Genomic DNA, 14,648 nt, shown 5'->3' with positions numbered 1-14,648 from the left:
CTCTCTGTGTAATCAATAGTTAGGGTGTCCTAGGGACTGTGAAATCGAGTGATATACCTTTCTCGATGTCTCCTATGACCGGTGCTCGCTATTATTAGCGACGAAAGAATTGTACATCGGGGAAAACAGTTTCGCGATCGGTAAGCGTAAAAAAAAAAGAAAGTGAAACAAAAATCGTGGAAAACGTCCCCGATAAGGGGAACGCTGAGAAGGTCAATCGTTGTCACGCGACTCGTAAATTATTTTCGAGCGTAATGGAAGCGGATTGTTCAAAAAGCTGTTTCATCGTCCGGCGAAATGGTTTTCGGTCATGAAACGCCCGGAATATCGTACGCGTACCGTCGACGATTTTTACATTTGAATCTTGACAATGACGATACCCGCCGCCGCGGGCTATGAAAACGTTACCCCTATCGCGAGCAATGATATCCCCCCTAGTCGGTCACTGGTGCATGAAACAGTTAAGCATCGACAATGTAAGCCAATCAAGGGGTGGATGTATAAGGGGTGTATCACAGAGCGGGCCGCGGTAATCACTCGGAATTGCGTTAAATTTTTACTCCCGCGACCCCCGGGGGCTACGCGTCTTGGTCTTTTGATGCTGGGACCCGGCAACCGGATAAAGAAGATGTGCTTAAGCCCGCGATACTGAATTCGAAAGCTATTACCACTCGCAAAGCACGAATTTCTCGCTTCAGCCCTCACCGTGGCCTCCGAGCTAAAATAGAGTCGAGCGAGCAATTCGATTCACAGAGTTGCTTCTAGATAAAATTGACGAAACATAATCCTAAATCTCACCTCTCGACAAAACAAAGCAGGTAATCGAGTGCCACTGGATCACCTATCGATTACAGATCAGTCTGCAATGTAATATAAAAGATACATTGTGCAGTAAAATCTCAATGCTGATTGTAAAATGTTTCTTTTGGAAATGGGGAACGTTGGAGAGAATATTTAACAAATTTTCACAACAGTATGCATCTAATCATCCACGATACAAGGGTAGAACTGAGTCTCAAGAATTATTTTAACGAAATGCAGAAATAGTCGAGTATAGGAAAATTATATTGAGAAGAGAATCGATGAAAATACACTTACCACGGAACTCTGTCTATGGACTGTTGTTTACTTTTCCAAGGTTTCGCACACACTGCCGCTCACGTTGAGAGTCCGCGCTACTTATTGTATACATCACAAGTTTTGTGTACATCGCCACCTATATTACAAACTCGGCTCGATTTCGCGAAAAGCGAGGCAAATACAAAATTCGTCTACACGAGTTACTAGGGAAGTGTATTTATTATTTTCGATTTATGTTTGCATGTAGAATCGCCCACTACATCCTGTATGTATATTAGCAATGATTTATGGATCGATAGTCGGATGACTTATGTACCTGCCATCAGAGTCGGTTATATATTACAACAGGTTGTACAACCCCTCCACACGCTTCACAATTATCGTCCAAACGGTTGTTTCACAAAAAGTCCTCGTATCCGTGTCCTCTGATTCGTGTTATTGTAAAGTAGAACGCTGGACCCCGGAAAGTTCCGGTAGATTGATAATTTGCAGAGTTCGAAACTATTTCTGTAACGTACCCCCGTAGACCGCGGGGCTCCGGTTAGATTCCCTTTAGAGTGGCTTGGGCAAAGCCCCACGGGGGTTTCGAGGATATTACGGAGCAACAAAATAATAACGCGACCGGGCGTGCGGGGGTTGACGGCGGAGAAGGATCGGAAGGTGGTCGGGGGAGGTTTAGGGCGCAGCCAGCAAAACACACACGGCGACTAAAAGGCTTACGGGGTAATTTGCGACGGCTTAAGGCCGGGCCAATCTGATCCATCCCGCGTGTATACGTGAAATCTTACACCCGACCGTGCCGTACGATCTTCGGTACCGAAGGGACAAAAAGACAACGGAAGAAAGACGAGGAAAGATGGAAGAAAAGTCGAGGCATACGAAACACGGAGAGAGACAAAAACGGGGCCTCTTTGAAAAACGATACAGGGTTACCTCAATGGCCCTCCCTTGCTTTCCCTTCTTTTTTTTTTCTCTCCTTCCTCTCCCCGTTTCTGTCCCGCTCCCGGCGTCTTCTCTTTTCTTTTTTCCACCCGTGGCTCTTCCCCCGTTCGCTCTCGATCTCCTTCACCCGGGGCCTTCCTCCACTTGTTCCGTCGTCCAGGCTCGGTTGCCTCGCGGTGAACACGAGCCGCGGACTTCACGGGCTGTCGCGCAGAATTTGGCCGGCGAATTTTTTCCCTGAAAATGGTTAATTGAGCGTGCGCCGGTGCAAACGAGAGGTAACCGGGGGCTATTTCCTCTTTTTGCTCCCGGTCGGTCGGTTCCCCGCCTCCCGGGTCTGCCTTCTCGCTTCACTAACGCTCCCTCCTTATGTTACACCGGTCAGTTCTTGCGCCCGAAAGTAACCGAGAATTAAAAAGCTCCTCCCGTTCGATCTCCCCCCCTCCCCCCTCCCCAATCGCCGTGCGTCGATTTGTCTACGATTCGACGCCGTGTTTCTTTCGTCCCTTTGGCGTCCTAATAGAACGTCTCGATCGTCGTTTTGTCGGGCGAAACAATCGGTCTCGATGCCGATTCGCGACGGCACCGGAACACGATTCGACGAACCGATCCCCGAGCATCAAAGACAACCGAAGGATGAATGGCGAGAGGAAGACGCGAACGCCAAAGGCCAGACGGAGACCGGGCATATTTCAGAAGCGAAACTTAATTTGCTCCGAAGTGTGCCACGGGACTCGAATCAATTCGAGGGCTCTCGAACCTCGAAGAGCCTCTAAGCGACGGCGCGTGCCTCAATCGGATGCCATTGAAGTTCCTCTCTTTCTCGTCGCTGGCGATAATTGAGAGACATCGATTGCGGTGCACTCGTTTCGCCGGCCACGCACCTTTTACCCCAGGGGCCCCACCGTCATCGAAAATATCACGAACCTCCAAGACTGCATCAGACGTTCCTCCACATCTGGCTATTAAAATTTCGGGGTCCATCAACCTTCTGTATATTCTATTTCGCGTTCTGTGACATACACGAGCATTTCAAAGTAAAACAAAACTTTGTAAAATAGAATTTTCATTACTGTAACATAAGATACTGCTATATTTTACTATCTATATAACGTTTTTAATAGAAAAATCATTTCATTAATAAAAGGTGGAGTTTTAAAGAAATTTTGAACGTTTTGGAAGAAGAATTTGTTTCGAGCGTATTCTATAGTACAGACAACCATTTGAAACACTAAATAGAAATAATGATCAATGAACCACCCTTGTCGATACTTCTATATTCCACCTTCTATAGAACGTTTTTAATAGAAAGAAATTTTACAGTGTCAAGATTATTTCACTAATGAAAGGTAGAGTTTGAAAGAATTTTGGAACGTTTCGGAAATGGAATTTGTTTCCAGCGATCAGTATTCCTGACAAAATGCCCGAGGCAAATATTGTCGCTGGGATTTCGAGGAGAGCGTACGATAAAAATTAAAAGACGAGCACTTCTTTCGGTGATAGCATCTTCCACGTCACTTTGTTCAACGAAGGGAGCCCCACGCATAGGTTTAGGACACGTTAAGAGGTCCTCGATGGTGTTTGCTGGCAAACACCCTACGTTCTCGCGTTGGCTCGCTGGCGCCCTTGCTACCTCGCGAGTCCCTTTCGCCCGCGCACACAAACGGAGTCTGATTACACATTAATTATTTACCGAGTGATTTCTGACGTATGTACCGACCAGCTTCTCGAAAACGAGTCATTAAATTAAATGAGACGCGGAATTCGCATCGAGAGCGGGGCCCCGAGCGATTCGAAAGATGTTTACGCGACGCACGACTAATATCGAGACAATTAGCGTCCGACGGGACGGTTCCTCCTATTCATTCGCGGCGTTTCGTCGAGCGGAAAAGAACTCGGAAAGGTACAAGGGTAAAAATGTCGGTAACGAATCGGATAACGATCTACACTTTCCCCGGGAGCACGATCGAGACGGTTAATTAGCCACTCGGATCGTTAGACGGACGATCGGTAATTGTCCTTCGGTACTCGTGCCAACGGTAGTCCCTTCGAAAGGGAAATTATCCTCTCTCGTTTATCTCGGTCGAGTGCAAATATTTTTCCTACGACTCGCCGAACGGGCAACGTCTCGTGCGTTTCCACGACCGCGACGACCAACCGACCGGGAATAATTTCTCCTCCGAAGTAGCTCGGGGAAAGGCCTAAAACAACGGGATTAGTCTGGACGGCGCATCCTCGTCAGAAGAGGTCGAGGCAAGGATTTAATTTCCGAGGATTTTTCCCACGGAATGGTCAGGGTAGTAGATGCCTCGCTCGAGGACCTCGGCAAACACTCGGGGATGTCTATGCCCGCTGTAGGAAATTATTTGTCGGTCCTCGTAAACGACCAGGATCCGTCCAGGGCGGAAGAAAATGTCCTCCAAGGACTTTCGAACGCTCTCCACCATCCACTCTTCGGTTACATTTTATAAAAAAATCTGGACTCGCCGTACCCGGTATTTGAGAATTATTCCTCATCCTCTTTTTGAGGATTGCGTGAGCACCAATAAGAATATCATCGAATCTTCTATAAATATTGTTAAGCCTTAATATATTCTTCATATGCTTAGTTAACTTACATTCTAAATTAAATCTGTAATAATAATATCTAAATACACTATATGATGTGAATAAACATGAATCAAAATCAAGCTAGAATCACTCTGACTTTTAGAAAGATTATCTGCAATATTAAAAATATAAGTCCTTCCAAGCTTATTGAATAAAACTCACCCTGAATCATTTAGAATTCTCTCTCAAAAAAATTGCTAATGTTATTTTCTCTCTACAGCCCTCACCTATTAATAATAAAAATGAATTATCTAAATTTGAATCGTTTCCACGACTAACTGCAGTAGTTAAATGAAGCCTAAAACGAACAGTAGCATTTCTTTGAACGTATGCTCGAGCACGGGCAGGTTTGCAGTCGCATTTGGGGGATATCGGAGACGTTTAAAAGAAAGCAAATTCGAGGAAGAGGCAAGTGGATATCGTTTTTCGGGCGCTTAAAAATCTGGTCAAACAGATCGGGATTTCGGGGGCACGGTAGGACGGAACGAGCGAGCGCCATCCACGTCAGTGGATACTCTTTGTTCGCGGGACAAACATTTGTCCGGTTTCTCAGGAGTTGGCCAGGAGGGTGACAGGAAGACGAGAACGATGGTTTCGCGTCTGCCCACAAAACGAGGCCACCGTACGGGCGTTCTCCTTCGTTTTAGACGCCATGTTGCGGCCGTCGCGGCACTTCCCCGATCTTGGCCCGGATTAAAATGTTGCAAATCATGGGCTACCTGTTCGGCCAGCGTACGTTGCACCATCGGTCGGCTTTGTTTTCTTCGCGACGGTGCTTTTGTCTTCGCGGATCTCGTACCGGTGAAAACGCGTGGTAAAAATTCGCGAATGCGCGCGGATACCGCGATTCGTCTCGGTGCTTCCTCTCTCGCGCAACACGGTTTCCGGCACGACGCGCGATGAGCTCGAACCATCGCCGCGTGGGCGGTTGATTAGAAAATCCCAACGACACCGTGTGTTTCCCGAATCGTTGAATCTTATGGAGAGACTTCTGGTGCTGCCTATCGAGGGTGGAAGGCGGTTTTTTAAGACAAACGAGGAGGGGGGAGGACGTAGGTACTGGCAGAGCGAAGAAAGAACTGAGCATCGGAACCGAGTCGGTCGAGAGGGCCCGTATCGTTTTAACGTCTCTATTAGCGGCTATTAAAAATGAGCTAGAGAGCAAAAAAAAGCAGCGAAACGAGGGCGAGGGGGGTCGAAGGGCAGGGAGGAGAGGAGAGACGAGGGGGTCCCGGTTGCTTGAAATCGCGGGCCCTCTGTTCACATGCCGTCTCCTCCTCGTACCGGTATCCAGTTACCTTTTGTGGAGGCCTTCGTCGTATAGCTCAGATTTTCGAATGATATGTTCTCCATTGTGCGCACCGGGTATTTAGCATGGCACGGGGTTGGTCTAAATCGAAGGGGCCGCTGGGAGGGGAAGGGGGGGCCACGGGATGGGCTCGTACCACGCACGAAAATCCACGCTGCACGACACGGGGTAGATTCTGTTAAAATGATATCCCTCGTCACTCTAGTAGAGTCGTGGGCTCTCGAGATAGATCCGATTCTGATATCAGGTTGAAATTGATCGTTTCTCTTTTTTTCACCGCGTACGTGTGCGCGCGTGTGTGAATCGTAGAAACTCGTTTCGGGATAAAAAGAAGGGGAACTGGAGCTGAAATACTCGTCCGGCCATTCGTTGCCCGATAGAATTCTTCTCCGCTACTCGTCGTAATGACTTCTCTTGGCCATATATTTTCCATCGGTAGTTTCGTTTGGAAATTATACTTAACCCCCACAGAAACAATTGCATAGATCGCTCTGTCCCTTTCGATCCACCAGGAACCGTCTAATCGTTTCCTATATTCGCAGGTGTTTTATACGCCTTATAGCGACTTTACGATGAATATTAATAATGATATACAATATCCTTATCAAGTTTATCGTACGAAACGTCGTACCGTTACGTATGTCGAAACGATCGAGCGTTTAAAAGAGTCTCTCGTCGCCTGCGCGAAAGCCATCCCGATGGTCCTTTCACCGACGTGGTTTCTCGATCGAAGATCGATCGAGGCTTCCTCGCCGCGGACGACCATCTTGCGCGTAATTACAGTAGCTTCCGTCACGGTTTGAGCCCTCGTCGCCGTCCGCGTGCATAATACTTTACAACATACGAGGGATTACAAAAGTGACTCGTCATGCGGCGTAAATACTTAACGGCGGGGCGCATCCTCGTCGCTACGGCCTCCTCCGTTGCACCTGATACTTTCCCCCGGCGACGCCTGATGAATTTCTTTTTTAATCGTACCAACGCCGAAAAACACCGCGTCACCTGTGATAGCTCGTTCCGGGCACGTTCGACGCGGTCCTCGATTCGCCACGCGAATTCGGAGGAACGCGTGCACGCGCGGACACATGCCGCGAATATATTACGCTGGTCGAACAGAAATGAGGGAAAAAAATGAAAAACATCCGCGCTAAAAATCCACCGGGTCAGCCTTCACGGTTCTGTTTAACAGCGAGTTAAAAATACGAGCGACTCGTCGGACGCATTATCGACTAGATCGACAAGATCTAGACACGCATTATCGACTTTCTCTCAACTAAACTGTCGATTTCTCCTCGATTTTTGCCAGAATTTTGCGACACTATCTATAGACACAAGAAATTTATTTAAATGTGCTGATTGGTACACTGGAAGACATTAAAGTCTGTCTTTAGGTGATCGAAGTTAAATTGAAGATGGTAAGACTTTCAATTCCTTCCCAAGTTTATGTTTCACAATGTTTCGACAGTCATGTTAATCGCGTAGGTATCGCGTGTTAATGTCTGACAACTTATCGACGCCTTCGGATGCTGTACAGCCGTTCCCCCACGTAAACGGTGTAATGGCGACGGGAGCGAAACAATGATCGAAGGGTTCGATGTGTCGAGTCCTGCAGGAAGCGTATAATACAATAATGTATTTTGCAATCTACGTTATTTTATTCATAAAAATGGCCTCCGTTGCGTTTGACGGCTCATTTTCTAACGAATGATCATTCTTCGCCCTCCGTTCTAAAAATATTCACGCATCGACGATCGACTCCTTGACTCACGATCCCCAGTCAGACCCGCGGAATATTCTTCGAACCAAATATGTCAAACGCAAGTTGCACCTGTAGGAAAACTAATTACGTTTTGTACGATTGCTTAATTTGGTTTTAAACAAATTAATATCCGAAAGTTTCTTTTCACGGTTCCATCCGGGCTCGAAGCCGACTGACGAAGACGGATTGGACGTTTGTTACGGGTGCGTGATGAATCGAGCGCCTGGCTGTGAAAACACGATCTGAAATTAAGTCGTAAGACAGGGGGCGAAAAGTATTGCGTATTTGTTTCTAATAATTAACGCACGTGTAGTCGAACCATGGAAGCGAGGGAGTTATCACCGCGTAGCATCGCTGTTAATAACCGAGCTGCCTTTAAAATCGTAATTAATAATAATTATAAAATATAAAAATGTGTAATTCAGTATGATTGATTGTCTCGGAGATAAGAATGCGTTTGTACCTATAGGCCGTTTCCGCTTGAGGGGGAACAGGAGCCTGCAAAACCGTAAAACGCGTGATTCTTTTCGTGTTTGCGCAAACTCTGGAAAATGATTACTCTTAGCAATACATATTACGGAAACGGAAAATTAATTTCAACGCTCGGTCTAATGATTCGGGACACGATGAGAGGTTTGGATGCTCGTGTTTCGAAATTGAATAAGAAGAATAGAAAAGAAGTTTCGCTGATTGCGGGACCGTCGATCGCGGATGTTCTACTGTTGTTGAATCGGCTAAATTGATGTTGGTCCCGGTCGCGTTCGCGCCGAAAAATTGACACCGTAAGCTCGAACCTCCGCACTTTAATGCCACGACATTAAGGCGGCTTCAATGGGGGACGACGATCGTCGGAGAGCACTTAGCGGAACAAAACGAGAGGCTGGCACATAATAAGTCGCGGCGCTCGTGCGGGTGTCTCGTGAAAGGACGAAGACAAAGGAGCGCGGTCTTGGGGCATAATTAAAACGCGTCGAGTGTCCCGTTGAAGCGAGACACCCGGGTAAAAAAGGAACTGGACGAAGGAAGGAAAGAACGAGACACGGGGTTCGATTACCGGCGTGTCCGACGCGTTTTCGAGCGGGTCCGCGTGAGAGTGGCCTCTCCTCGAATCGCGCTACACCCCGTACCTTTTTCTCCCTCCCTCCCCCCCTCCCTCCATCCCCCCGGAATCGAATAAATCGCATTCATGCCTTCGTCAAGGAAATTTGACGTCTCGTTATATTTCCATTCACGCCGGCGAGTGTCGAGTTCGCGGATTCAGGAATAAATCGAGCACGAATAATAGGCGATCTATTAGAGGTCGATTTATGGGATCCGTGTAGCCACGTTACTGGGGGGGAGTAAAAAGATACGATTATTTATGTGCGTCTCGGACATTTTCTAACAGAATGGTCCAAAAATTCTTGATACGTAGAGAAACACATGAAGATCTGTACATAAAGTATATTTAAAAAGTAACACATACAGATAAATAAACTTCGAACTAAATCGACAGATAGGAGCCTAAAAAAAAAATTTCAATTCGTTCTAAAAAAATTATTTTTGGCTGCAGGGGTCAATTACAATCATTTTTGGTCAATAGACATACCCCCGAATTCCTACGCTTTTTCGAGAAAAAAATTCCAGTAGATGTGAAATTTTTCGGTAAAAAAAAAATTCTAAATCGTTCTAAAAAAATTATATTCAATTTGGGGGGTCAATTACAACCACTTTTGGTGAATAGACATACCCTCGAATTCCTACGCATTTTTGAGAAAAAAATTCGAGTAGGTGTGAAATTTTTCGGTAAAAAAAAAATTCTAAATCGTTCTAAAAAAATTATATTCAATTTGGGGGGTCAATTACAACCACTTTTGGTGAATAGACATACCCCCGAATTCCTACGCAGTTACGAGAAAAAAATTCGAATGGGTGTTGAAATTTTCGGCGAAAAAAAATTTCAAATCGTTCTAAAAAAATTATTTTCAGCTGCGAGGGACAATTACAATCATTTTCGGTGAATACACATACCCCCGAAATCCCACGGACTTTCGAGAAAAAAATTCTTTACTGATAATCGGAATTTTATTTTCGTAATTACGTAGATCGAGATCTAGAGGGCCAGTTGGAAATGTAACGCAAGATAAGAAAATGGTTTCCCACTGTGTCGAAGTAATTGATATTTCGCAGAGCAATAAAAATAAATGTCCGTTAAGGCGTGAACGAGATCGGTAGCTCGCGGAGGGCGTCGGAGGCGGCGCGAGGGTGAATCGGCTCCTCGCGAACGCGTTCTTTTTTTGGGGGGAGAGCGTGAGGAGGCAGCAGACGAGATCCTCGTCGGAGCGGCGAACCTGTTCGAAATCACTCGAGGTGTTACCGTGGTAACTGTGCGGGCTCGAAACTCGATTAGCAAAGAAAATACGGGAGTATCTCGGGCGCCCCGGCGTCGAATCGATCTGGCACGAAGAGGCTTTTAAGGCGACCACAACATCTCATTGTCTTTAGCAGACAGTCGAACGATTCTCCTTTTCCCTTTATACCCCGATCGTCCGCGGAAAGAGCGTTTTCCACTCCAGTGGAGGAAACGTATTCTTTCGAACCGGGGTCTCTCGTTGTTTTCTCTCGTTACACGATTACGCGGCCGGACGCGAGAAAAATTATTTTCCCGCGACCACGTGCAATTTACGGTTCTTCGTCCGCGGAAGTTCCGCGTCCGAAACGAATTATAACGCAATTCCTCTTAGCAACGAGCTAATTTACACCTGAGCGTTTGATACCCCCGTCGTGTAACAAAATTGCGATGCAAACGATGGCGTATCAAGTTGGCTCTGTAGAAGGTGCATCGAATCTAAATAGCACGCGTATTAAACGCCTTCGCGACGCTGGAAACACTCTTCTACTGCAAAAACTGAATAAAATTGAGTTTCCTTTGTCTTCTCGTCGCTGATAATTGAGACGTGTATGTCCAGGATAATTGTATGGATGAAAGGTGAACAATTTCTGATTGGTAGAGAGCATCAATTTGATTCCACCCATCAGAGCTCCCCTTCCTTTATGCATTTATAGCAGTGGGGATTCTTCTTAGATAAAAATTATACTAAATACCATATTTTATACTCGCGTATCCTCCTGGTTGCAAGCTTAACCGTAAATAAATTCGAATTAAACGCTCGTTGGGCACAAGTTTAAGCCGCGTATCAAAAACGTGCAGGGCGCAAAGCGGAGTTGTCGGTAAAAATTCTTCGTGGGTGGCGCGGTGAATAACATTTTCCTGTCGACAGGTCGTACATCCGTTTCGATGGCGACTGTTCGCCGTTTATCTCGACCGCAGGATGGGTCGCGTGAGAAGTTGGCGGTATTTCCGTATCTATCCGTAATCTCCCGAGTAATGAGGTGGATCGTTCTTTCATACGAACCGTCGCCCGGGAATCGTCGTTACTCTCCCGTGAATCCTTGCTCACCTGGGAAGGACGGGCCCGCTCATTAATTATAGCCGCTCCGCGGTGATGACTGGAAACAAAGTGTTTTCAGTGCCGCGTACATCCACCTATTCCATCTAACCGAGATGGAATTAAAATTCTCATCGCGATCAACGCCCACGCGGACTGTTGCCTGCGACGCGTACGACCGACTTGCTACCAATGGCGATTGACCTTTTTCGTTGACCCCGCGACGGGAGATGCATGCTCGAGTAATCGATCCGGAAAAGCACGCAGCAAGATGGCTTTCAACAATCACGAGACGTACGAATGTTCGGGAACACGATATTTGCATAATGGGAATCATTACTCCATCCGTGCATCAAAATTTAACCATTTCAAAGTGGACGACGAGTCGCGTACTTTGTGTACCTCGTTGATACTATTGAACCGAGGACTTTTTATTAGGGGTTGAAACGGTTAAAGTGGAACCTGTATAATGCAAGTTGTAAATGAAAGATCTTGTGTATCGGAGTAATCTATGAAAACTATAACTAATATTCTAGAATGTTTGTTCCATCGGTAGTCAGGATGACACTATGAATAAAACAAGTTGCACTTGCAGATACTAGTTTAAACAGAGTGCATTACAAACGACAGGGAAAATTGTTTTCTGGGAATGGGATACACGTGTAATAAATTCTGTTCACGTTGTATAATGAATGGCAAAGAAGAGAATATCACCCCTATTATGTCACATTTATTCAGCAATTAGTTGACTGACAAGTTAGCAATTTTCATAGCGTAGGAATTGCAGCTCGTAATACATGGACAATCTACTTCCGATGGGGGGGGAAGAAAGGCTTCGTGCAAAAGTAAATTCATATAATTAGACGATAAGAACGAGGTAGTAATAAAGGTTACGTGCTCTATGTTCTAATTGCAAAATGAAGGGAGGAAGACGGTAATCTGATGATCGCCGGCGATACCTGCAGACGGAAGGTCTTCGTATTGATGATTGAAAAGATACTACCTACCAGATAACAATAGAAATGCAATAAAAAATATAGCTCATTAAAATAACACACATTTATGAGGTAGACGGAGCAATATTTTGATCGATCGAACGTAGATCGCGAATTGCGATGCACCTAATTAATCTTGTACGACATTTACGACCGGGGCTCTAATTACTCAACGACGAAGTTAAGACTTTAACTTCGATAAACGTTACGGAGAATTGCGTTAAAAATTTTAACGTTTCGCTCGATATCGTTAATGAACTTTTCCGCGAGGCTACGTTTAAAATAATATTTGTGCAGATTGCATCGTCGCGCGGCGCGTTCGATTCACGCATCATGTATATTTCATGGCAATTCAAGTTGTACCGTTAACTCAGCCGACCGCAGAAACTGTTATAAATTAATTTTTATCCACGATTTTCCATATTTTTCTGTTTATAATAATAGCTCCTTTTCGTTCGCTCTTCCAGAAACTGCGCTTTATTAACCACTACCGCGTGAATTTTTGTAAAACAAGCAGACGTTAGGTTTAGCCAGGTTCGAATAGGAATATTAAATCATTCATGAGGAAATAATTTCGTTCCATAATATAAGAAAATAAAATAAAATAAATTTGTATTTATAGTGTTGTTTACTTCCAGAAATAATTTTGAATGAGGAAATAATTTCGTTTCATAATATAGGAAAATAAAATAAAATAAATTTGTATGTATAGTGTTGTTTACTTCCAGAAATAATTTTTAGTTTGAGAAGTAAAATTCCTTGTGATATAGGGATGATATTATTCGAGCTAGCTCCAAAAGGGGTTGACGGAAGGGTAACGCGAAAGTTCGCGGGAGAACTAACGCGTTGGCGTTGCGTTATGTTACAGAATGCAGCAGCAATCTGGCACAGGAAACGGAAATACACGACGCGCTTTGAGCCCCGGGCCAGGAGGCAGCGACTCGGAGGACTCCGACATTTCTCTCGGCGGAACGTCGCCGCCGTCGCCGAGTTCCTCGCCTCCGCCGACTCATCAACCATCTCCTGTTCCTCTCGGGCCCCTTGGACCTCTGCCTCCACCATCCTTAAATTTCCGCTTCGATCCATCGCAATCGCAGTTTCGATTCAACCACGCGACGGCCTTCAAATTCCCGCCGACGGGCTTCCGGTTTGGACCGCACAGCCCGCAACACAATCATCCGAACATCTCGGGCGGCGGAATCTTCAGGCTGACGGAAACCAGCCCGTTCCAGGCTGTGGGGCCCAGGGGCGATCTTGGATCCAGGTAAGTCGCTCAAAAATCAATAATACATCACGCATTTAGCAGCCATATGCGACGAAGAGCCTAACCACGTAAACGTTGACAGAGAGTGGAACGTGCTTGCTCGTAAATAAAAATTTATCTTCCTCTTAAGGATTCCTCTTGAGCTGTTACTAAACATTTCCCCATTTTAATGAGATAGATCGTTGTAGCCACTGTGTTTAGATTAGTCAACCCTCAAGTGGATTATTGGGGCCGTTGTAGCCCTCAGAAGTTTAAACTACTAATTTTTTAATACATGCCAACGTAATTATGTAATCCTCCAAATGCATTAAAGGAAAGTTGGTTTATTAATTTGGTAAAAGTCAACATTAAGTAAAATAATTCAGTTCAGATTGAGAGTCCACTTAAGGGTCAATGACTCAATCTTTAGTTAAGTTCTGTTTATCACGAGGCGGTGAATTTCGTAATAAAATACAGTTTTAAATTGATCTTCACCCCTGATCGAATTTGTTTGTTTACGATCCCCCTGTTCACCGATGCACCGTTCAATTTCCAGATTGCCGGATCATTTGGGGCTGCCGCCGCCCAGGTTGCATCCTCACGAGGGTTTGCTCCATCACCCGCACGTTCCGCACCAGCTACCGGAAGGGATGTCGAGGTTATCGGACGGCTCGCGACTCTCCGACGGCGGGATCTCGCGTCTGTCGGACAGCCTATCGGAAGCGCACAGCCCGCCGCTAATGGCGACGAATCTGTCGGTGACGGGTCCGCTTAGGGTCGCGGTCCCGAGCCCTCACACGCCATCCTCGCGAGGCAGTCCGCCGTCGAATCAGCAGACGCCTCAGGGTCAGTCTCAAGGCCAGGGATTGATAAGGGTCGCGACGCCCCCGCCGAACCCGAAACCGCCGCAGATCCACAGACCGTTCTCACCAGCGTGATACGACAAGGACGATGTCGAGGAAGCAATCATTTCCGGGGAAACGGAGAACGATCGGTGCTCGATGTCGGGCAAATCAACGACCAGCGGCAAGCATCGGTTCCTCGAGAAGCGTTTCGAAGTCTTGTGAGGTTTCTCGCGAAAAGGGAGGGTTTCGAACGATCCCCACGTACGACGGCCACGAAACAATAATTACTCGTGATGGAAGAACGAATATATCGTGGTGGTTTTTTCGTCGAACTGTGAAACATTACGGGACAAGTGTGGCCAGATTTCCTAGTTGACGACTAGTTAGACGGAGTCGCGGAAGCGGACGTGTGCAATTTCTCAAGATCAAAATGCGAG

General features: G+C 46.0%; 1 protein-coding gene across 1 annotated transcript in view; it reads left to right on the top strand.

The window, feature by feature from the left end:
• Window positions 1-14,379, top strand: part of LOC122397776 (homeobox protein SIX3-like) — a 53,698-nt gene extending 39,319 nt beyond the window's left edge. The window contains exons 2-3 of the mRNA XM_043397168.1: window positions 12,992-13,387; window positions 13,923-14,379. Of these exons, the coding sequence (XP_043253103.1) occupies window positions 12,992-13,387; window positions 13,923-14,304 (778 nt within the window). The 3' untranslated portion in view covers window positions 14,305-14,379. The remainder of the gene's footprint in view (window positions 1-12,991; window positions 13,388-13,922) is intronic.
• Window positions 14,380-14,648: the final 269 nt, after the last annotated feature.

This window comes from Colletes gigas, unplaced genomic scaffold (genome assembly GCF_013123115.1).
Source record: "Colletes gigas isolate AHSC1104 unplaced genomic scaffold, ASM1312311v1 Colletes_gigas_Sc00010, whole genome shotgun sequence".
In the NCBI taxonomy this organism is placed as follows: Eukaryota; Metazoa; Arthropoda; class Insecta; order Hymenoptera; family Colletidae; genus Colletes; species Colletes gigas.
Note: the sequence above shows the minus strand (reverse complement) of the source record. Positions and strands in the feature narration are given on the sequence as shown.